Genomic DNA, 25,425 nt, shown 5'->3' with positions numbered 1-25,425 from the left:
TACGGTGTGATACTGTTTACACATACATTTCCTAATATTTATATATATATATATATATATATATATATATATATATATATATATATATATATACACACAGTACATTTATTTCAAACAGTGGTGCCTAGTACCTATTAGTTGTCTTTTGATCATCTGTGCTATCCATCACACTACAGAAAGAGAGGAGTAAGGGGTGTGGGGGGGGGGCTATACATATAATTGTTGTCTGGTATGTCAATGCCACTATGGCTATTCAGGCAGGGTTCTTTAATCCTGTAGTCCCTGCCATGTAAATGTTTTATAAACCTTTATATGCTTAATGTGTGAAAAACATGGTTTTATTCTGAAATGTGTACATAGCCTGGTTTTGCTATTTTGGAAAGTAAAATGGATAGATTAAAAGAAATACATGGTTTGCGAGAAAGAAAAAACATGCTCATTTACAATTCTCACAATTTTAATAGAGAGATAATTTTTGGAAGATTTTCTTTGCAGGGTCAGGTGTTATGAAGAAACAAAAAAGAGGTATGCGTTGTACAAGGATATATTATAGAGAGAGCGCTACACACCTGCAGTGTCTATAAACTTATATAAAGTTTATAGACACTCTAGGTGTGTAGCGTTCTCTCTATAATATATCTGTGATTAACGTATAGTATACTTCTAGCTATAAGTGGGAGCAGCTTGTTTTTAATAAGAGGCAATCGGTATAAAGTTATCGGTCCCTTTTCTTGATAGAATTGGGGCAATATTTATTAAAACTCTTTTATTGGTGCGCCTGAAATATTGTTTACCCACAGACATCCGGGGAGGGACATTAAATTGACCACCCAGGACATCTGTGTGTATATAAGGATTGTTTATAATGCGTTGTACAAGACAGAAACATGACCAACATTGATGGAGGAATGTGACCGTCTAGAAACTGGCAAAACATTCTTTGTACATGGGCAATAAAAAGCCCTAGCAGTGAGAACCACCCTCAGTCTGTCAACTGCCCCTTTCTACCTATCCATTCCCTGATCTCAGGTGGTCAACATTACATAGCTGCAACTGTGTACTCATATTTACCACTGCTACAACACGTATAGATGCGTCTAAGGTATGCTCTAATGTGAAGAATTTGCACATTGTTACCATGAATATCTAAATCTTTTGTTCAAACAGTGTAAACGGAGCTTAATTTTACTCTTAATGATTCCACTACGTGACACATTTTGCTAAGTGTGTTAAAACAAAAATGGCAACAGAATACACACTGCCAAAGCAGGTAACGGCAACTGGTGTTTCTTGCTTTTGGTTAAACACTTACAACTAAGAAATAATTGTATTTGTGATAGTGATAATATGCTAGAAGAAATACAATTACATTTTATATAGAGTTGATCATTTTTTTGTCACTTTAAAAAAGATTCGGGAAAATAAATATTCAAAACATTCCTGAAATCTTTCTATACATTAAAATTCATCAAGAACAAATGGTTCTACTTAAAACAGGATAGGAATCTATTTATTCCCACTTCCTTTCTAAGGAGTAATTTGTAGACAGTGGGGTTAAAAGACACAGAGAAAAATATATGCAACAATTTCAGCCGTTAGACTTGGCCTTTGACAAAATTTCCACATCAAATAAAAACATGCTGTGCTGGTCACACAAAAATTCAAAGGACTTGGATTTATCTTAGAAAGAGGAAACGACTGTTTACCAGAAGTCCTCATCTGCTTCTCCGGGAGAATGAGCTGTGATACTGAGGAGATAGAGAAAAGATGTTAGAAGTCAGAGTGGTCTTGTTTCTTTTTATGTTGTTCTTAGTTTTGCAATTACGACAGCCATAACAAAACATCATGTAGAGAGCAGAAGTGAGCAATACGGACAGTGAATTTGCAAACCCCCTCTCTGTTTTTTTATTACATGTATGTTTGTATATATGTTATGTTCTCTATAGCCGAGCATCCGTCATATCAAATACTGCTCTAGAGGTAGCCAAACCACAAACCAGCCAGCTGCCCTACAACTGTGACTTTCCCACTCAAATCTTTTCCTGCTCCTTGAATATTCTCCCTTTCAAGGCTAGTAAAACATTCTTTTGATGGTGGTGGGGAGGTGTATGGTTTTGAGGAATACTAGAAATTATGCAGAAATGAATTTCTAATATTAACATAATGGGGAAAAGGGTACACGTATTTTAAGGAAGACATAAATGTTAATTTCTAAAAATATATGTACTACTTTAGGAGAATTTAGAAAGAAGCTTTTGATTACATTTTTGAAAAAGAATAATATGAAATCAGATCTTTGAGGAGTAGTTTGAAAATAAGAATTTACTTACCGATAATTCTATTTCTCGTAGTCCGTAGTGGATGCTGGGGACTCCGTCAGGACCATGGGGAATAGCGGGCTCCGCAGGAGACAGGGCACATCTAAAAAGCTTTTTAGGTCACATGGTGTGTACTGGCTCCTCCCCCTATGACCCTCCTCCAAGCCTCAGTTAGGTACTGTGCCCGGACGAGCGTACACAATAAGGAAGGATCTTGAATCCCGGGTAAGACTCATACCAGCCACACCAATCACACCGTACAACTTGTGATCTGAACCCAGTTAACAGTATGATAACAAAACGAAGTAGCCTCCGAAAAGATGGCTCACAACAATAGTAATAACCCGATTTTTGTAACAATAACTATGTACAAGCATTGCAGACAATCCGCACTTGGGATGGGCGCCCAGCATCCACTACGGACTACGAGAAATAGAATTATCGGTAAGTAAATTCTTATTTTCTCTAACGTCCTAGTGGATGCTGGGGACTCCGTCAGGACCATGGGGATTATACCAAAGCTCCCAAACGGGCGGGAGAGTGCGGATGACTCTGCAGCACCGAATGAGAGAACTCCAGGTCCTCCGTAGCCAGAGTATCAAAATTTGTAAAATTTTTCAAACGTGTTCTCCCCTGACCACGTAGCTGCTCGGCAAAGTTGTAATGCCGAGACTCCTCGGGCAGCCGCCCAGGATGAGCCCACCTTCCTTGTGGAATGGGCATCTACATATTTCGTCTGTGGCAGGCCTGCCACAGAATGTGCAAGCTGAATTGTACTACAAATCCAGCGTGCAATAGACTGCTTAGAAGCATGAGCACCCAGCTTGTTGGGTGTATACAGTATAAACAGCAAGTCAGACTTTCTGACTCCAGCCGTCCTAACTATATATATATATATATATTTTTAGGGCCCTGACCACGTCTAGTAACTTGGAGTCCTCCAAGTCCCTAGTAGCCGCAGGCACCACAATAGGTTGTTTCAGGTGAAAACGCTGACACCCCTTCATGAAGAAACTGGAGACGAGTCCCAGTTCTGTCCTGTTCAAATGGAAAATTTTAATATGGGCTTTTGTAAGACAAAGCCGCCCATTCTGACAATCGCCTGGCCGAGGCCAGGGCTAACAACATGGTCACTTCCCATGTGAGATATTTGTCAACAGCATGGTCACTTTCCATGTGAGATATTTCAAATCCACAGATTTGAGCGGTTCAAACCAATATGATTTTAAGAAATCCCAACACTATGTTGAGATCTCACGGTGCCCCTAGGGGCACAAAAAAGCTGTATATGCAATACATCCTTTACAATCTGGACTTCAGGAACTGAAGTCAATTCTTTCTGGAAGAAAATCTACAGGGCCGAAATTTAAATGTTAATGAACCCCAATTTGAGGTCCAAAACACTCCTGTTTTCAGGAAGTGTAGAAATCGACCTAGTTGAATTTCCGTCGTGGAGCCTTCCTGGCCTCACCCACGCAACATATTTTCACCACATGTGGTGATGACGTTGTGCGGTCACCTCCTTCCTGGCTTTGACCAGGGTAGGTATGACCTCTTATGGAATGCCTTTTCCCCTCAGGATCCGGCATTCAACCGCCATGCCGTCAAACGCAGCCGCGGTAAGTCTTGGAATAGACATGGTACTTGCTGAATCAAGTCCCTTCTTAGCTCCCCAGGCCCTTAGTCCTCTGTGAGCATTTCTTGAAGTTCCGGGTACCAAGTCCCTCTTGGCCAATCCGGAGCCACTAGTATAGTTCATACTCCTCTATGTCTTATAATTCTCAATACCCTGGTTATGAGAAACAGAGGAGGGAACACATACACAGACTGGTACACCCACGGTGTTACCAGAACATCCACAGCTATCGCCTGAAGGTCTCATGACCTGGCGGAATACCTGTCCCGTTTTTGTTCGGGCGGGACGCCATCATGTCCACCTTTGGTCTTTGCCAACGGTCCACAATCATGTTGAAAAACTTCCCTATGAAGTTTCCACTCTCCCGGGTGGAGGTCATGCCTGCTGAGGAAGTCTGCTTCCCAGTCGTCCACTCCCGGAAAGAACACTGCTGACAGTGCTATCACATGATTTTCCGCCTAGCGAAAAATCCTTGCAGTTTTCACTGCCCTCCTGCTTCTTGTGCCGCCCTTCTGTTTACGTGGGCGACTGCCGTGATGTTATCCCACTGGATCAATACCGGCTGACCTTGAAGCAGAGGTCTAGCTAAGTTTAGAGCATTATAAATTTGCTCTAAGCTTATTTATGCGGAGAGAATTCTCCAGACTTAATCACACTTCCCTGGAAATTTTTTCCCTGTGTGACTGTTCCCCAGCCTCTCAGGCTGGCCTCCGTGGTCACCGGCATCCAATCCTGAATGCCGAATCTGCGGCCCTCTAGAAGATGAGCACTCTGTAATCACCACAGGAGAGACACCCTTTTCCTTGGATATAGGGTTATCCGCTGATGCATCTGAGGATGCGATCCGGACCATTTGTCCAGCAGATCCCACTGAAGAGTTCTTGCGGGAAATCTGCCGAATGGAATTGCTTCGTAATAAGCCACCATTTTTACCAGGACTCTTGTGCAATGATGCACTGACACTTTTCCTGGTTTTCGGAGGATCCCGATTAGCTCGGATAACTCCCTGGTTTTCTCCACTGGGAGAAACACGTTTTTCTGGACTGTGTCCAGAATCTTCCCTAGGAACAGTAGACGTGTCGTCGGAAAAAGCTGCGATTTTGGAATATTTAGAATCCACTCGTGCTGTCGTAGAACTACTTAAGATAGTGCTACTCCGACCTCCAACTGTTCTCTGGACCTTGCCCTTATCAGGAAAGCGTCCATGTTTCTTTTAAGAAAAATCATCATTCCGGCCATTACCTTGGTAAAGACCCGGGGCGCCGTGGACCATCCAAACGGCAGCGTCTGAACTGATAGTGACAGTTCTGTACCAGGAACCTGAAGTACCCTTGGTGAGAAGGGCAAATTTGGACCTGTAGGTAAACGTCCCTGATATCCAGTGACATCATATCGTCCCCTTCTTCCTGGTTCGCTATCACTGCTCCGAGTGACTCCATCTTGATTTGAACGCTTGTATGTAAGTGTTCAAATATTTCAGATCTCACCGAGCCGGTTGGCTTCAGTACCACAATATAGTGTGGAATACTACCCCCTTCCTTGTTGTAAGAAGGGTACTTTGATTATCACCTGCTGGGAATACAGCCTGTGAATTGTGTGAGGGGGAGACGTCTCGAATTTCCAATGTACACCTGGGATATTACATGTAGGATCCCGGAGTTCCCTTGCGAGTGTTGCTGAAACTCTTGAGATGACCCCCTACCGCACCTGAGTCCGCTTGTACGGCCCCAGCGTTATGCTGCGGACTTGGCAGAAGCCGTGAGGAGCTTCTGTTCCTGGGAATGAGCTGCTTGCTGCAGTCTTCTTCCCTTTCCTCTCCCCCTGGGCAGATATGACTGGCCTTCGCCCGCCTGCCCGTATGGGGACGAAAAGACTGAGACTGAAAAGACTGTGTCCTTTTCTGCCAATATGTGATTCGGGGTAACAAAAAGTGGATTTTTCAGCTGTTGCCATGGCCACCAGGTCCAATGGACCGCCCCTTTATACGGCAATACTTCCATATGCCGTCTGGAATCTGCCTCACCTGACCACTGTCGTGTCTTCGTCTGGCAGATATGTACATCACATTTACTCTTTGATGCCAGAATGCAAATATGCCTCTGCGCATCACACATATATAGAAATGCATCCCTAAAATGCTCTATAGACAATAAAATCCTGTCCCTGTCAAGGGTATCAAAATTTTCAGTCAGGAAATCCGACCAAGCCCCCTCAGCGCTGCACATCCAGGCTGAGGCGATTGCTGGTCGTAGTATAACACCAGTATGTGTGTATATACTGTTATGATATTTTTCAGCTTCCTATCAGCTGGCTCCTTGAGGGCGGCCGTATCTGGAAACGGTAACGCCATGTTTTTTATATGCGTGTGAGCGCCTTGTCCACCCTAAGGTGTGTTTTCCAACTCGCCCTTACTACTGGCGGGAAAAAGGGTATACCGCCCATAACTTTCTGTCGGAGGAACCCCACGTATCATCACACACTTCATTTAATTTATCTGATTCAGGCAAAACTACAAGTAGTTTATTCCCACCCTACAAAATACCCTTATTTGTGGTACTTGTGGTATCAGAAATACGTAACACCTCCTTCATTGCCCTTAACATGTAACTTGTGGCCCTAAAGGAAAAATACGTTTGTTTCTTCACCGTCGACACTGGGGTCAGTGTCCGTGTCAGTGTCTGTCGACCGACTGAGGTAAATGGGCGTTTTTACAAGCCCCTGACGGTGTCTGAGACGCCTGGACCGATACTAATTTGTCCGCCGGCTGTCTCATGTCGTCAACCGGCTTGCAGCGTGTTGACATTATCACGTAATTCCATAAGTAAGCCATCCATTCTGGTGTCGACTCCCTAGAGAGTGACATCACCATTACAGGCAATTTTCTCCGTCTCCTCACCAACATTTTCCTCATACATGTCGACACACACGTACCGACCTACAGCACACACATACAGGGAATGCTCTGATAGAGGACAGGACCCACTAGCCCTTTGGGGAGACAGAGGGAGAGTTTGCCAGCACACACCAAAAGCGCCATAATGTATATAACAACCCTAGAAGGTGTTGTTTCTATATATGGGCTCTTAATATATAATTATATCGCCAATTTATGCCCCCCTTCTCTTTAACCCTGTTTCTGTAGTGCAGGGGAGAGTGGGAGCCTTCCTCACCAGCGGAGCTGGTCAGGAAAATGGCGCTGAGTGCTGAGGAGAATAAGCTCCGCCCCTTTCACGGCGGGCTTTTCTCCCGGTTATTAGGAAAACTGGCCTGGGTTAAATACATACATATAGCCTTAATGGCTATATGTGATGTATTTATTTGCCAAATAGGTATTTATATTGCTGCCCAGGGCGCCCCCAGCAGCGCCCTGCACCCTCCGTGACCGTGTCAGTGAGCCGTGTAGCAACAATGGCGCACAGCTGCAGTGCTGTGCGCTACCTCTCTGAAGACTGTGAAGTCTTCTGCCGCCTGTTTCCGGACCTCCGTTCCGCCGTCTTTCTTCAGCGTCTGTAAGGGGGATCGGCGGCGCGGCTCCGGGACGAACCCCAGGCTGACCTGTGTTCCGACTCCCTCTGGAGCTCAGTGTCCAGTAGCCTAAAACTTCAATCCTCCTGCACGCAGGTGAGTTGCAAGTCTCTCCCCTAAGTCCCTCGTTGCAGTGATCCTGTCGCCAGCAGGAATCACTGATTAGAAACCTAAAAAAAAACTTTACTAAACAGCTCCTTAAGAGAGCCATCCAGTTTGCACCCTTCTCGGACGGGCACAAAAACCTAACTGAGGCTTGGAGGAGGGTCATAGGGGGAGGAGCCAGTACACACCATGTGACCTAAAAAGCTTTTTAGATGTGCCCTGTCTCCTGCGGAGCCCGCTATTCCCCATGGTCCTGACGGAGTCCCCAGCATCCACTAGGACGTTAGAGAAATATAGCAAAATTGGGCAGCAGCAGTCTCTCCTCCAATCAGCAGCTTGCTCTCGTTTAGAGCTGCCGCTGCGTCTTTACTTCTGCCCATAGACATATAAGTTGCAGGAGGTGAATGACAGAGGTCCCGGCAATATGGGCTTAATATAAATGGTGATCTCCAGCCAATGGCAGAGCAGATGATGTCACTAATATCTAGTGCCAATGGATAGGCATAGTAGTAAGGGCTGTAAATACATATTTAGGTGAACACACAAAGTGAACTAAAAGCATGGAGGAGGAGTTCTTTGTTCACCATTTGGATGCCAATGCATTAAAAGAGGCTAATGCAGTGGTTCCCAAACTAGGTGGCGTGGAACCCTGGGGTGTCTTGGGACACTTGCAGGGATGCACTGGTTTGGTGGTCCAGGACCAACTAAAATTATGTATGGTCAATGTAACAGGCAAAACCAGTGCTTGTGGCTTCCCATCATAAAATATGTTGACAAACAGAAGTGAATCCTGTCCCTCACCACATAACTGACCCTAAGGATGACATATAAACACAATTTATTTAATTTAATATGTTTTTCTGAATTACACAATAGGAAACTTTTGTCCTAGGAGTGCCGTGAATTTTTTTCGATACTCTAGGGTGCCGTGATTCAGAGAAGTTTGGGAACCACTGTGCTGATCTCATTTTATTAACTGATCAATAGTTTTACCTTTCATTAAATAGTTTTTCTTCAATGGACACATCTTCCATGGATTCCTTGGTTACCTGGAAATATAAAAAATGGATAATATTCAAAGATGATGGATTGGGCGACTATACAGGACCCTGTTACATGCAGTTCAGTTCATATTGCATGCACCAGCTGTAATAGATACCTGGAAGATACTTTAGGGATAGATATAAGTGAGTGGCTAAGCAGAAGAAGCCACTGAAAAGGATCAGGACATAAGGGAATGCTAGTTTCTCACATTTTAAATGTAGTATTCCAATTTTAGAAAGCATTGGTGGGAATGGTCCCTTTGATTGTCATTTATCTAATTTTTCAACTTTTATCTGTGGGCTAACAAAGTATATCCTGTATAGTTATATTAAAACTGCTGACATCTTCTGCCATAAAATGGTCTGTTCCTCATTGTGGTGCTAGACAACCATACCATTATTAAACTGCCAACATTATATTGCTCTGTAAATTACATCTTAGGTGTAGGTCTCATTTATTTTGAGCTATGGACAGTGATCCACTTTATTTGGAGATTGGCAACAAAGTGTCCCCTGCTCCAAAAGTCATGTATGACCAGGATCAACAATCTCTTTTTACAGATCTCAGTTCCACAGGAGTGCACATTGGGCATGGGCAATATTAAAGAACAATCGGACTAGGCGCTGGCCGATTACCTTGTCAGACTGCTCCTCTGTTCCTTTCTGCAGAAGCAAGTGCATGTACTTGTCCAAGGGATTCACTTCATCCAGATTGCTACCCTGCAGATTTTCCGCTTGTTCTTCAGCAGATGTTTTAGCCTCTGCTGCCAAAACCTAAGAATCACAGATAAGTCACCAAGTTACAGGAGATATTTTAACCAAAATTATTTGTGAAAATGTTTTGGTAAGATATCGACTGTAATATCTGGTGACTTAACCATTGAAAGATCTAATTTATACAATCACTGTTTATGTGTACTGTAGTAGATTAGGAACTGCTAATTAGAGAAGTTATGAAGAGAATACTTCCTAATATCAGCAGCTACTTTGCTTTTCTGAAGACCTTTATGAAATGATGTCCTTGATTAGCAGAAAATACTGCATAGAATAATAACTGCAGAAATCACTGTAACTGTATGAGAAAAGGGAAATATTTCATCCTATTCATAATGAGTTTCAATTCTTTTCCCTACTAATTGTGCCAGAAACAAGTGTGACTGTGATGAGTCTTGTTGTAATTGGAATTTTTCTATCTTTGTACAACAAACAATTGTTTATATGGAGTACTAATTGCTAACAATAGCTATACTATAATATTACACATTTTAATCAACGTTATAGTTGTACACAACATAGTAACTTTCTATGGGCTCACTGTACATTAGATTTTCTGCAGGTCTTTTGATTTACAGGTCATGTCTTGCAGACACAGAAGGAAAAGACACTAGTTTTAGATTCCATTATAAGGCTACAACTGTATGGCCTCGGATATAGAAATAAATAAAATAAAAGCCATTACCTCCTGCTGGTAATCTGCATTCAGAATGATTTCAGAGTGTTCTTTATTTGGGTCTTTTGTAGACTCTTGGGGGTCAATTTGCTTACTTCGGTCTACATTTTTGTCATGGCTCGGGCTGTCCGCTTTATCCTCATCACTGACTGAAAATGGAAACCAACAGGCTATTACAGCACTACTAGTCATGGGATCACCACACTGGCAGTTCTGGCTATCTAGATGGGATACATAGGGGTATATTCAATTGACATCGAAACTGCCGTCTTGTTGGAAAGACGGCAGTTTTCAAATTTTTCAGGTCGGAAGGGGTTCCGACCTATTGAATCCCCTTCTTTTTATCCGACAAGTCAGGGAATTTGACTTGTCGGAAAGCATGTGGATCAGTGGAATAGCTGCCGATCTGCATGCTTCTGTCGGAAACGGGGCCAAATCTTTTTAAAAAGTCGGATTGAGAAGAGGGAGCTGAGAGGAGGCGACAGGGGGAGGGGGGGGGGGGGGTCAGAGCTGCGGGGAAGAGCAGCGCTACATCACAGCATATGCAGGAGGATGTGTCACAGCCGCCGCTCACGGCAGCATCCACCCGGCTCCAGCAAGCAAGTTTTCGCTTGCTGGAGCCGGGTGGACGTTGCCGTGAGGTCTAGCGGCGGTGCCACATCCTCCTACAACGCTGTAGTGCTACTCTCCACCTGTTGCCTTATAGGTAATTGTCTGCACTTAGTATAATATTAGGGCAATGGATATTGTCTGAATCAAAATATAATTCATTATAAATAGGCGATGTTACCATAGTGGACAGTATACTGGATATATATAGTAAGGAATAGATATGAAATAAGTTTGAATGTATGAGGTAATGTTTAGCTGATTTAAGAAATTAGGTTTGTGTATGTGTTTATATAGATATACTGTATATTTGTGTTTTACAGCAAGATGGTAAAAAATAGTGTAGGGAACAGGTTTATTCTGCTCTAGTCATAAATAAGGCCAGAGAGGTTACAGTAAGATCAAGAGTCATTGTAGAGAAAAGGTATTAGGCCATAAATGATAATAGGTATGTGACAGAGCTCTGTTGGTCATTGGAATTCACAGGTGTGCTTACAGTAGATCAGAATCTACTGGTTTGTCTATTGTCCAGTGAAGGTTAAAAGCTAGGGAGTATAAATTAACTACTATGAAAAGAGATCACATCCATTGATAAAACATTGTGTAACCGACCCCAGGAAAACTTGTCAATACAACAGAACTTTGGATGAAAAGACATTCCAGATTTTACAATACTATACTTGCTTAAGGCAGTGTGGACACCACACTTTTATGACACCATGCCTCCGTGAACAGGACACGACAGCCCAGTTCAATGTTTGTTTTATTACACCTTGGAATCTGACAAACCTATAATTACCTATTCCATTGGAAACTATGAGAATATGATAGTTTGAATTGGTAAAATATGAGATAAAAGGACCAGACTTGTAGTTAGGAGTAAGAAGGAAGAGGGAGAAGAAGAAGGAGAAGGAAGGAAGTCAGTCAGGAGGAGAAGTCATGGAGAACATGCAGAAGGAATGATTCTTGGGATGGCAATCTTTAACTTGCAAGTATAAATATGATAATAATTGAAACTGTTTGTGAAACTTATGTCATGTTGTTTTATGTTATGTAACGAAGGAAACATAGCATAGCTTAATATAATTATAATTAGTATATATATCACTACTGTGTATATCTTATTCTGTACGATTTGATCTGCCTGTAAATAAAGAATCATATAAAAAGAGCGGTAATATTCAAGCTTGAACTCTCTTTAAGGAATCTTAACTTCATAATTTCATAAGTCATATATATATATAAGGACTGCATATATTTATCAGCCAATTAATTTGTAAGCCTGACATAATATATTTGCAGATATATATGATAACGCATATTAATTTAAATATATCCATATATTAAATACCATATATGATATAATAAATATTAATAATCATAAATAAGATTCCAAAAATCAATATTGGCGACCACGAATTGGACTTGTTATTACTGAATCTGATTATCTGATTTATAATATCTATTAGGAAGCAGCACCAAAGGCTATAAGCCTGCTGGCAAAATACAAGATCACAGTGGAATAGGTTACAAATGAGAATAAAGAATTTAAAGGCCTAGAATAGAAAATGTGCACAGTGGAAAAGAGTATTTCCAAATAAATGTATAAATGTACCAGGTATTAGAGTTTAACCTTAAGACACCGGTCAATCTTAAGGAGAGGATACCTTCAGTACTAAAAACAAAGAATATATAAATTTAGCATTGAAATGTTAAAAATGCAAAAGTTTTCTGTAGCATTTAGAAAAATGCGCAGAACTGCGGCTCTAGAAGCCAAACAGAAATGTAAAGAAGAATCAGGTTCACGTCTTCGTAAGGCGTGCCTGACCATTAATGCAAAAATGCATTCGTTATTTAAGTCCCTTAAACAGAAAAATAAACAGAAAAAGTTTGGGGCAGAAGCGAAAAGCCTGACAGTTTGTAATCAAATTGTCAAGATCTCTGATGAAGAGATAACATCCAGCAAGCAAGCTGAGATAGAAACACCAAACAGGAATAGTGTTGAGGTATGTGAAACTCTGTACACAGAGTCTACAGGAGTCAGAAATGACTTAATCAGTCAAGATCCTAAAATTAAGGAAAGTTACATGTTGCAGGACTGCATCAATGTGCAGCGCATGGAGTCTGCTATGGTCACACAGACCACCAGCAGAACAGCCTCTGTGGTAAAGGAAGAAAGTAGCAATGTGCCGGATGTGTCTATCATCAGACAGCACATTAATGTAAAGGAGGTAGCAGCAATAGGAGATGTCCCCTATACTGTGTCTAGTAAGGGGGAAGATCATTGTAACTCAGATTATGAGTATTCTGCTGAATACACTCTCAGAGTTCCCAATGTAAATGAAGAATTTGTTATGCCCTTAGGCAAAGGTGAATTGTCAGCAGATTTAAACACTGATAGCAGCAGTACAGTGCACACAGGGGTGGGGAAGTTCCCCATGGTGAAAACTCCCATGGCAACCAGAGTTGCAAACCTTGAAATGTATTCACCTGGAAACATGTTTAAAGGGAAAATCCATGAAATTAATTCAGGAATGCATGTTTACAAACAAAGTTCCCAAACTTATGTAACCCCCACAGAGCACTCAGAGACTTCTAGTGATGGTGCAAATGTTTGCATGCTCTCAGAGAGACCACATGCAGAGTGTCATTCTGCAAACCACACACCAATTAACAATGACAAAAAGGATCACCAGGATGAAAATGTTTTTATGCCCTGGTGCCATAACCATTTTATTACAGGTGTGGAAAGACAGAAAGCCCTGGGACCTGCAATACATATTTGGCAAAGTTTAACAAGTTTCTCTCCCCACAAAAGTAGGTTTTTTCAGAAGCTCCAAGATTCTTCCAAACTAAGGAGCCACACCAAGCAGCAAACGCTATGGTTAAAGACAGTCTGGGACCAGGCTGCATCACAAGGGAGTATGGTCACAAGTGAATACGGTAGTATCATTCCTTTACTTGTTAGATCCAATGAAGCCATTGTTTGCTTTGATGTTCAAACAGCCACAGTTTCCAAATTAAACCTGCATCATATCTGCAGCGACAATTGTGCTGTCATTGACACACAATGTGACAGGAAAGATTGGCACAGGCCAGAAACAATTGTTTGTTTGTTATTCAATCGTTAAAAGACACATTTGTAAATTCTGTACCTGATAACATGCAGCAGATAGGACAGAATGCATAGCAAGCTATGTTAAATCACTGTATAAATATCTGTGATAGTCATTGTATGTATTTTTGTTTGATTCATAGTAATCCTGGCAACCTGTATACAGAATGGTGCAAGACTCCAAAAAGACTCCAATTTACAAGGGAAAAGGTCTTCATTAACCCTTTCATCGCTGCTATCCAGCAAAATCTACATAGCATCCCTAAAGACTGATATATGGACAAATCCTCAAGGAGTTTTCTAGTTTCACAAGAAAGGGGAATGTTTTCATTAACCTTTTCATCACAAGTAATCATTACTTGTCTTTCAAACTACATGTACACTCCCAAAACAGTGTACAGCACATCTCATCACTGTGATTATACAGAACTGTCTCATCCCTTCATATACCTTAATCACATATATGTAAACATTTGTCTGATATATATATATATATTATGTAATTGTATTATATACCTTGTAAATATTTTATGTTTTTTTAATATTACACAGTAGATACTACCTATGCTTCCTTCGTAAAAGCTTCAAAAGTAATTAAATATCTAATACAGGATGGTATACCGCGTTATAACAAATTGGGCCGAGATTATTAAGTGGGATGAATAATTCTCTTAATAAAGACTGTCACAAGTCTAAGATAATTATTTGTAGCATAACAGGGTCACTGTATATGCACATGGCTGCATATAAAATAATATTGGATGGAATTAGATATATTTAAAGCCATTCCTAAATGATATTTAATATCTGTTTGAAGCAAAATTATATTCATTTATTGTATTGATAGGATGTTACTATATACACATCAAAAGCATTTTAAATAATTATTAGTCAAAATATAGGTAGGATAGAAAACGCCTTTATATGGGTTAAACTGGTATAAGTTTATGTAAGATTGAGATGTATAAATAGGTACAAGGTAGAATAAGGAGATTTAAGACTGCATGGTAATTTATTCAGTGAGGAAATACAGAACAGAGTAGGTGTACTACTCACAGCCATTTGTGGTACTATTGCCCGAAGACAATTAAGACCTACTATTAACAAGCAAGGAAAGAAAGAAAGAAAGAAAAAAAAAAAAAGACTGTTTCATATATGCCTGTTCTATTCAAAATCACAACCTGTTTGTGCAAAAGCAATATGGACACTGGTCACAACTGCGGCATTGGATAAACGCAAAGGAAACAGAACTGCTAAAGACTGTATAAAGACTATTACTATTACTGAGGGTCGTCACAAGTACTGAATGTTCAAGACACAGCACTCGACGTACACAGCCCTCTGCCTCAAACAGCGAAATGGCAAGCAAAGGAGCAGCTGCTACGAAGAATTCTACTTCTAGTAATGGTGCAAATGTTGCAAACGCAAGGCCATAATGCAAACGCAAGGCATCTCCAATTGCAAGCAAACCACGCAGATGACAGTCTTATCCCAGTAAATTGCTACATACAAGAACAGCAAAAATGTCCAAACGTACTGATCCAGATACAGAAAAAAGGTCTACAATTGGGCTATGGTATTCCAAATGTCTGTAGAAATTAGTTTTCCTCATGAATACTGAATAAAAACCTCAGTTTTGTCTGCTTTAGTTAAAAAGTAGAATAAGGTTAGGTAAGCTAAGAATTTTTAGAGATTTTTAAAATCATAATGGTTATTATTATTACACTTATGGTATATATTATGGTTACAACGAAAGTTATGTTTGAAGGAATATTTTGAAATGTATTTGGAAGCAATTACGCTAGTTTAATGTGTGGCCAATCAAAAGAATTTCTCATGGCCACAAGGGGGCGACTGTTGCCTTATAGGTAATTGTCTGCACTTAGTATAATATTAGGGCAATGGATATTGTCTGAATCAAAATATAATTCATTATAAATAGGCGATGTTACCATAGTGGACAGTATACTGGATATATATAGTAAGGAATAGATATGAAATAAGTTTGAATGTATGAGGTAATGTTTAGCTGATTTAAGAAATTAGGTTTGTGTATGTGTTTATATAGATATACTGTATATTTGTGTTTTACAGCAAGATGGTAAAAAATAGTGTAGGGAACAGGTTTATTCTGCTCTAGTCATAAATAAGGCCAGAGAGGTTACAGTAAGATCAAGAGTCATTGTAGAGAAAAGGTATTAGGCCATAAATGATAATAGGTATGTGACAGAGCTCTGTTGGTCATTGGAATTCACAGGTGTGCTTACAGTAGATCAGAATCTACTGGTTTGTCTATTGTCCAGTGAAGGTTAAAAGCTAGGGAGTATAAATTAACTACTATGAAAAGAGATCACATCCATTGATAAAACATTGTGTAACCGACCCCAGGAAAACTTGTCAATACAACAGAACTTTGGATGAAAAGACATTCCAGATTTTACAATACTATACTTGCTTAAGGCAGTGTGGACACCACACTTTTATGACACCATGCCTCCGTGAACAGGACACGACAGCCCAGTTCAATGTTTGTTTTATTACACCTTGGAATCTGACAAACCTATAATTACCTATTCCATTGGAAACTATGAGAATATGATAGTTTGAATTGGTAAAATATGAGATAAAAGGACCAGACTTGTAGTTAGGAGTAAGAAGGAAGAGGGAGAAGAAGAAGGAGAAGGAAGGAAGTCAGTCAGGAGGAGAAGTCATGGAGAACATGCAGAAGGAATGATTCTTGGGATGGCAATCTTTAACTTGCAAGTATAAATATGATAATAATTGAAACTGTTTGTGAAACTTATGTCATGTTGTTTTATGTTATGTAACGAAGGAAACATAGCATAGCTTAATATAATTATAATTAGTATATATATCACTACTGTGTATATCTTATTCTGTACGATTTGATCTGCCTGTAAATAAAGAATCATATAAAAAGAGCGGTAATATTCAAGCTTGAACTCTCTTTAAGGAATCTTAACTTCATAATTTCATAAGTCATATATATATATAAGGACTGCATATATTTATCAGCCAATTAATTTGTAAGCCTGACATAATATATTTGCAGATATATATGATAACGCATATTAATTTAAATATATCCATATATTAAATACCATATATGATATAATAAATATTAATAATCATAAATAAGATTCCAAAAATCAATACACCGCCTCCTCCTCTCGGCTCCCTCATCTCAATTCAACTTTTTTTTAAAGTCGAATTGAGATGGCCACTGAATAGCCCTTGTCAGATCCATTCCGACAAATGCATGTCGGAATGGATCCGACTTCAATTGAATATACCCCACACAGTCCAAGCTGCGCCCACTAACTACATTCAAGTGACTGGTGCCTGGGTGACATTTTTTGGTCATTCATCAATGTTAAGCAATAGGTATGTAATCTTTTTATATCTTCAAACAGCTGAATATTACAATTGTAACTTCCGGATGAACACGCCAAACACTGTCGGTGGCATACGCAAACAGCTGATGTTTTAAGTCTGCACATGCATCCTGTTTGTCTGTCGCAGTATATATTTGGACAAAGGGTCTATGGATTTCAGTGGTAGTACCTGGGAGTTAATAAGGGTGTAACTAAGCAAACGCGGGCATGTCAGGAAACCATACTCAGACAGAGAATATGCACCTTCCTTAGGGCTGGGGCAAGTTTCCCTGGTGCATCTAAATAGGCACAGTGACGCAAATACACTGTTTTAGGATGATGCAAGTGGGCACCTCAGTTTGAAAATTGAATTGTTACAATGCAGCAATTTTTCACACACGCCTAAAACATTTGCACAGGTCTATCTAATAAAAGTAGTACAGCTTCTTGACCTAACTTACAAAGCACACTGGATGTACCTTCATTTTGCACTGTAGTGCTTATCAAGGTGCTCGCCAACTCCCTCCACAATCTAGAAGTATGCCCAGCTTTGCATGGATGTGGAGAAATCTCAATAGGCGCACAGCACTTATATATCAAACTCTTCAGTAGTTCTCATAAAAAGCTGCTCTGTTTAAACCTCATTGATGAATTAAAGTAGGTATGAGAGGAAAGGGACTTCAGGACCATATATATTACATGTACACATTGCTCTTATACCTAAATTAATCTCAAATTTGTGTATAGCGGATCATAACACAAATTGCTGATAAACATGCTTGGTGTTCCTACTATTTGATTAAGGACACTTGTCTTTTATGAAATTGTCCTATTAATCATATATACAGACTTTTCCACCTTTTTAACATTGTCTATTCATTTATTATTACTTTTTAGATATTTACATATGTTCATGCCGGCCGGTGTGTTATGAATTGAATATTGTTATTCTGATTAAGATTATTAAGGAAAAGACTCTTAACAGTGCTGTCTTAATTGTTTGTTTTGGTTTAAAATTAGGGTAGAGTATTCCCCTTTTTAGAGAGCAGCTGATAATAGAGCGTTAAACGATCTATAAGCACCTAGCTTTACACTGTGTGTTCATATTACACACACATACATACATATATATATATATATATATATATATATGTTCTTGTGGTGTTTATACAATTATGCTCCCTATATGGCACAGATATCAGTACACATAGATGCGTTCAGAACAAAACAAGGACTATTTGTGTAATATAAAATGCCACACTGAATATTGATTGTGGGAGTATGAAGATCACTTAACTTACACGAGACAGGCAGTGAATTAGTTGTCACTGGTACATCTGCAGGGACACGGATGTCATGAACAAAGTCCTCAGATGGATGAGACCAATCACTTTCAAGCTGCTCTGGTATGTCCTCCTGGTCTGAGGGAAAAGGAGGAGGGGGGACAGTTTAACAATGATCCCATTATCTTGTAGTCCAGGGCCTGGCAGAAGTGTCTGGGAATGACTGCGTTCACACACTATGCTGCATTGAGGCCCAATTCTATCATGGCAAAAAACTGGAGAGTTTTCTTTCTTTACCACTTAATTAACACTGCTGTCACTGCATGCACAGGGAGTACTGAAATGTATAGTAGAAAAAAAAGAACATTCCCTGGAAGTTGTACATTTTGTGTTCCTGCTCTTAAAATATTTTAAATATAGAAATAAATTAGGACATGTAGAAATATCTAGTAACCTACATAACTGCTCGTCTAGCCACTTCTACTACATCAGCAAAATGATGCTAAATAATGTGATGCAGTCTATATCTCTGACACAGAGGATACTGCCACTTAGGCGGTATCAGATTAGCTGCGGTAATTTACGGCAGCTAATTAGCCCTGATACCGGCAGTCATCTTATGGTTTGCGTGCCTCAGAAAATCCCTGATAACCAGCCCTTAGAGACCCATTTGTTCGCAAAAGGTCATAGGTCCAGAAACTTATCCCGAGTATTTTTTGGGCCTAAAATAGAAAAAGTTTCATCCGAAACCCCCCCCCCCTCCAACCAATAGCTAAAAGGTCAAATTAAATCACACTATTAATGAAGAATTTATTAGGGTAATAGTAAAATGAAGCTTATAACAAAGGGGGATACACTAATTTATCAATAAGTCACATTGGAATACAAAGTAAGATCCTTTTTTTTTTTTCTTTACACACATTTGGTCATCAGAATCTGAATGTTGAATGATGACTGCCTCACAAACCGAATATTGATGTACAGCGCAGGCGCAAGGTAGGACAGACTGAAGTGAACAGAATTAATCCATTTTCTTACCAGCTGCTTTTCTACTATGGTCCTGCAGGAGCATGGTCTTACTACTCACCGCTGCCTCCTTCTGATTTCTGGAGAAGGCTAAATATTGGGACAGACTGTTCCTAAATAGCTCTTAAAAGACGGAATACATGTATTACCAGGGTGGGAGACCAGTTTCAATACAAATCGAATCAGGTCTTTCTTTGACCACTGGTCCTATAAATCTCCTTGTTTTATAGTTCAACAAAATCATTCAACCAGGCCAAACCTGTTCCAAATTTTGGTTACATATACGCTACTAATACTTAAAACAATAATTGTATATGTGCTTTATCAGCTGAAAAATAATCAGGATTAAACTTTACATGCATCCAAAAATACCAAAAAAGCTATTACACAGTTGTGAAAAGAGACAGATTTTGCAGCGTGCCGGATTTACAAGCATTTAATGTAAATAGTGCTCGTGGTATTCAGAAATCTGATTTCTGTGTTGTGAAGTGTGGGATTACAGAGAAATACGCTGACTTTAAATCCAATCCATTGCACAACAAATAGGTGTTTCTACCACTGCACATACCATAACGTTTTTTTAAATGTCTTCATTATCTGGCAGTAACCAAGTAATTCACAACAGCTTATGCAATACTACTATATAATGCACTGTTCACTAAGGTACTGTACTGGCAACACTAATGCAGCTGAAACAAAGAACAGTTTATTACACACATGATGCGGATGAAGTTGTGGGTTATGTGATGGTCTTATTATTGTTTACGGTCTCTTTTGGGACATTAGATTATGAAAACATTCTCCTGTGCTAAATAGAGAGCTTGTGGTCATTGACATAAAACATTAGTGATTGTGCTGAAATATTCCAGCAGGTCCTGGATATCATCACGTAACACTGACAAGAGGGGACCTCTGTTGGACCTAAAAGGGTAGTACAGCGTGTATTTATCCATAGTAACACAACACAGACCTTCCAGAGCCACAGAGGTCTGATACATCTTCATCAAATCTGTACAAGTTTGGATTAGCACAACATGGATTTTATCATGTTTCAGCCCAAACTATTTTGAAGTGAGGAGGAAAGCCAGAAAGTGATGTTTGCCATATAGAACGTTATCTAACGGAGACTGACTTTACATCCGGGATTTCTCCAGCCAACTGCAGAGCAAAAGACAAATTCACATAGAAATGGCTGGTCTGGAAAGCTTGGTGCTAGCTCAAGAAGTCAGCACTTGCTTTGCAGATTAAATTGGGGGTATTTATTAAATCAGGCATTTAGAATAAAGTGACTGCAGAGGTGAAGAATTTGCTGTCCTGTGCTCGTCATTTTACTATCCAAAGAAAAAAACAGACGTGAAATATAAGTTATTTAATAATAACAAAATATCTTAATATCTAAAACCTGCACAAAAAAACCCTTATTTAAATAGTTTGATAAATTTTATATTTTAGTGGCAGTTTTATAAATATAAAAATATATGAATTTACTCTTATTTCAACAACACACAAGAAACACAAGTTCACTCTTTGATAAGTGGCACTTTAAATATCTGCTACTCCTATGATCGCGGTGCTGTCCCTCTTTTACAGCAGTCCAACATTCCATGTTTTACTTTTTATTCATAGCAGGCTGTTTTTACTTTACTTAATGCGTACTAAGGGCCTTATTCAATATGAAAGGCATCTGAGATGCGAACGCATACTCCCGAATATCGGCCCAGTGCACAAGCGCAGGGACCACACTGCGCGTGTGCTGGCAGGGAGCTGTGATCGCATCTCAGAAATGAGAATGCCTCTGCTGATTGACAGGCAGAGGTGTTTGCGGAGCGGTCGGGGGCGTCAACGTGGTGTTGCGGAGGAGTGGTGTCGGAAATGGAGATGGAACCTGGCCATTTTGGGGCGGCTGCGTGATGTCACATGTGGCTGCTGCGACAGGGAAAATGGCGTTGTCCCGACTGCCTTTACAGCCAGGCTGCAGAGGGTCTTCCCTTATTCAGTATTTCCATCGCAATTGACTTATGATAGGATTGGTATGCACTGTGTCACCGGCAGCCAGCCCGGCGGAGTAGCGTTCTGCCGTCACATGCAGTCTTTAAGGTGATCGTGTCTGGGTTTTATTCCTTGTGCAGTGTGTATGCATAGTGCCCATTTTTATTTACATACAGTCAGGTCCATAAATATTGGGACATCGACAATTCTCATATTTTGGGCTCTATACACCACCACAATGGATTTAAAATGAAACAAACAAGATGTGCTTTAACTGCAGACTTTCCACTTTAATTTGAGGGTATTTACATCCAAGTTAGGTGAACAGTGTAGGAATTACAACAGTTTCTATATGTGCCTCCCACTTTTTAAGGGACCAAAAGTAATGGGACAAACTAAACAATCCTAAATCAAACTTTCACTTTGTAATACTTTGTTTCAAATCCTTTGCAGTCAATTACAGCCTGAAGTCTGGAACGCATAGACATCACCAGACGCTGGGTTTCATCCCTGGTGATGCTCTGCCATGCCTCTACTGCAAATGTCTCCAGTTCCTGCTTGTTCTTGGGGCATTTTCCCTTCAGTTTTGTCTTCATCAAGTGAAATGCATGCTTAATCGGATTCAGTTCAGGTGATTGACTTGGTCATTGTATAACATTCCACTTATTTGCCTTAAAAAAAACTCTTTTGTTGCGTTAGCAGTATGCTTCGGGTCATTGTCCATCTGCACTGTGAAGCGCTGTACAATGAGTTCTGAAGCATTTGACTGAATAAGAGCAGATAATATTGCCCGAAACACTTCCGAATTCATCACATTATCAATAAATACAAGGGAACCAGTTCCATTGGCAGCCATACATGCCACTACCACTACCATGCTTCACTGATGAGGTGGTATGTTTTGGATCATGAGCAGTTCCTTTCCTTCTCCATACTCTTCTCTTCCCATTACTCTGGTACAAGTTGATCTTTGTCTCATCTGTCCATAGGATGTTGTTCCAGAACTGTAAAGGCTTTTTAGATGTTGTTTGGCAAATTCTAATCTGGACTTCCTGTTTTTGTGGCTCACCAATGGTTTACATCTTGTGGTGAACCCTCGATATTCACTTTTGTGAAGTCTTCTCTTGATTGTTGACTTTGACACATATACACCTACCTCCTGGAGATTGTTCTTGATCTGGGCAACTGTTGTGAAGGGGTTTTTCTTCACCAGGGAAATAATTCTTCTGTCATCCACCACAGTTGTTTTCCCGTGGTCTTCCGGGTCTTTTGGTGTTGCTGAGCACTCCGGTGCGTTCTTTCTTTTTAAGAATGTTCCAAACAGTTAATTTGGCCACACCTAATGTTTTTGCTATATCTCTGATGGGTTTGTTTTGATTTTTCAGCCTAATGATGGCTTGCTTCACCGATAGTGGCAGCTCTTTGGATCTAATATTGAGTCGACAGCAACAGATTCCAAATGCAAATGTCACACCTGGAATCTACTCCAGACCTTTCACCTGCTTAATTGATGATGAAATAACGAGGGAATAGCCCACTCCTGTCCATGAAATAGCTTTTGAGTTGATTGTCCCATTACTTTTGGTCCCTTAAAAAGTGTGAGGCATGTATAGAAACCGTTGTAATTCCTACACCATTCGGTGTAGGAATTACATTTACATTTGGATGTAAATACCCTCAAATTAAAGCGGAAAGTCTGCAGTTAAAGCACATCTTGTTTGTTTCATTTCAAATCCATTGCGGTGGTGTATAGAGCCCAAAATATGAGAATTGTGTCGATGTCCCAATATTTATGGACCTGACTGTATTATCCATTTTAATCTGAGCCACTTTATACATTAGAGAGCAGATTTTCTATGTTTTGCTGTTTGAGGATATGTGGATACAACGGTTTCCTAACACAGAAACGCAAGAAACCATTATTGTGACTTGATGACACTTGCACCTGGTGTGCCGTAAGTATTAAGCACTATACACTAGGAGATATGATCCCAATGGCAGAGTTTAATGTAATTACAACAATATTCTAAAATGTGCAATAATAGTTAAAAAGAAAACCCTTTGCCGGTGTCTAAACTTATCTGAATTTAAAAAATTTCTTCAGAGTAACTTCAAACCTTGTAGGCAGCATATATCCTTACAGTGGTGTTACACTCTATGACATCAGGAAAGGGAAACACAACTAAGCAGCGGGGGTGCCCCATATATAGGGCAGGTTGGGAACTGAAAGTGGCCCTGGAAAAATTTGTAGAAGAGGCCTCACATGGGCAGCACCAGAGGTATACTGTGTAAACATGGCAGTAGAACCACCCCTCACATGTCAATAAACTAAAACAGGCCCCACGCACACATCGGCCCACCGTGACGTTTCCCTGTTAACCCTGTGGCCAATCCGCTCCTGTATACTGCATACAAAGTTTGAAGAAAACTATACAAAAACTATGTATACTATAGAGCATATTACCAAACTACAGCTGCCAGGTTGACGTCAGGACTAAAAAATGAAGACCACGGCTCAGCCTAGTTATTGAAAATATAAAAAATATACAGAGGGACTTCCTTCGATATTTGACTTTTAATTTCCTGTGATATAACTGTATTCCACTGGAAACATAGCGAGTATTAGGAATATGGAGATGCCATCCCCTAGAGACGGCACATTTTGTGCTTCCAGGTTGTAACTCATGGCACTTGCAGGGATGGAGGAAAGGCTGCTATCAGATACTCTACACTTCAGCTTATGTACAGTAGCTGCTTACAAATTCCTTCATAGTTCTGGTTCCTTTCTGTTAGTTTACATGTAACACAGTTGTGAAGTCTCACCTTGCAGTGAGGAGTCAGAGTGATTCAGGCCCTCCGGATGTAGCTTTTCAAGCTTTGAATGGTTGGATGTATCAAAATTTGCAGCTTCTGGCTGGTGAGCACTAGAAAGAAGAAATGAAACCCGGAGGTAAAAAATGGTTCCTTAAATAAGTAACGGCAAAACCACAGGCTACACTTCATTCACTGTTGTGCGAAAAACGTGCTGGTGGGTCAATGTGTCTGGAATGTTTGTGTGTTACAGATGTGTCCACATACATCCATTCTCATATCACACCAAATAGCCATGAACTTTGCCGTGCCATAGCACTAATCCTAAGTACTCAGGGGGTAATTCAGACCTGTTTGTTGCTGTGCGTTTTCGCACAGCGGGCAATCAGGCACAAACTGCGCATGCATATGCACCGCAATGCGCAGGTTCGTTGCAAGAGTACAAAGCAGATCGCCGCTCAGCGATGGGTTTGTGCGACAGATCCGTTTGCACGGGCGATCGCAAGGAGATTGACAGGGAGAAGGCGTTTGTGGCTGTCAACTGACCGTTTTCAGGGAGCGTCTGGAAAAACGCAGGCGTGTCCAAGCGTTTGCAGGGAGGGTTCCTGACATCAATTCCGGTCCCGAACAGGGTGATGTGATCGCAGCGGCTGAGTAAGTCCTGGGCTGCGCAGAGACTGCACAAAATCTGTTTGTACAGCTCTACTACACATGCGTTCGCACACTTGCACAGCTAAAAATAGGATTTTGATAACCTACTGGTAAATCCTTTTCTCGTAGTCCGTAGAGGATGATGGGGTCCATTTTAGTTCCATGGGGTATAGACGGTTCCGCAGGAGCCTTCGGCACTTTAAGACTTTTTAACTAGTGTGAACTGGCTCCTCCCTCTATGCCCCTCCTCCAGACCTCAGTATAGGAACTGTGCCCGAGGAGACGGACAACTTCAAGAGAAGAATTTACATTAACTAGGGCGAGATTCACACCAGCCCACACTCTACAGACATGCTGCCTAACATGGCCATAACATAACCCATGCCATCGAGCATGCACAATGTAACAGCCAACAGCTGTAAGAAAACATAACACATGAGAACCGTGTAAAACAAAAAGGATTTACCAG

General features: G+C 40.4%; 1 protein-coding gene across 4 annotated transcripts in view; it reads right to left on the bottom strand.

Annotated features, from left to right (window-relative positions):
- Positions 1 to 439: 439 nt before the first annotated feature.
- Positions 440 to 25,425, bottom strand: part of OFD1 (OFD1 centriole and centriolar satellite protein) — a 112,925-nt gene continuing 87,939 nt past the window's right edge. For all 4 annotated transcript variants that reach the window (XM_063953522.1, XM_063953523.1, XM_063953520.1 and 1 more), the window contains exons 18-23: positions 24,318 to 24,418; positions 18,498 to 18,617; positions 10,087 to 10,226; positions 9,264 to 9,401; positions 8,578 to 8,633; positions 440 to 1,748 (exon numbers count right to left, since the gene is read on the bottom strand). In XM_063953522.1, the coding sequence (XP_063809592.1) occupies positions 1,703 to 1,748; positions 8,578 to 8,633; positions 9,264 to 9,401; positions 10,087 to 10,226; positions 18,498 to 18,617; positions 24,318 to 24,418 (601 nt within the window). In that variant the 3' untranslated portion in view covers positions 440 to 1,702. The remainder of the gene's footprint in view (positions 1,749 to 8,577; positions 8,634 to 9,263; positions 9,402 to 10,086; positions 10,227 to 18,497; positions 18,618 to 24,317; positions 24,419 to 25,425) is intronic.

This window comes from Pseudophryne corroboree, chromosome 2 (genome assembly GCF_028390025.1).
Source record: "Pseudophryne corroboree isolate aPseCor3 chromosome 2, aPseCor3.hap2, whole genome shotgun sequence".
Classification (NCBI taxonomy): Eukaryota; Metazoa; Chordata; class Amphibia; order Anura; family Myobatrachidae; genus Pseudophryne; species Pseudophryne corroboree.
Note: the sequence above shows the minus strand (reverse complement) of the source record. Positions and strands in the feature narration are given on the sequence as shown.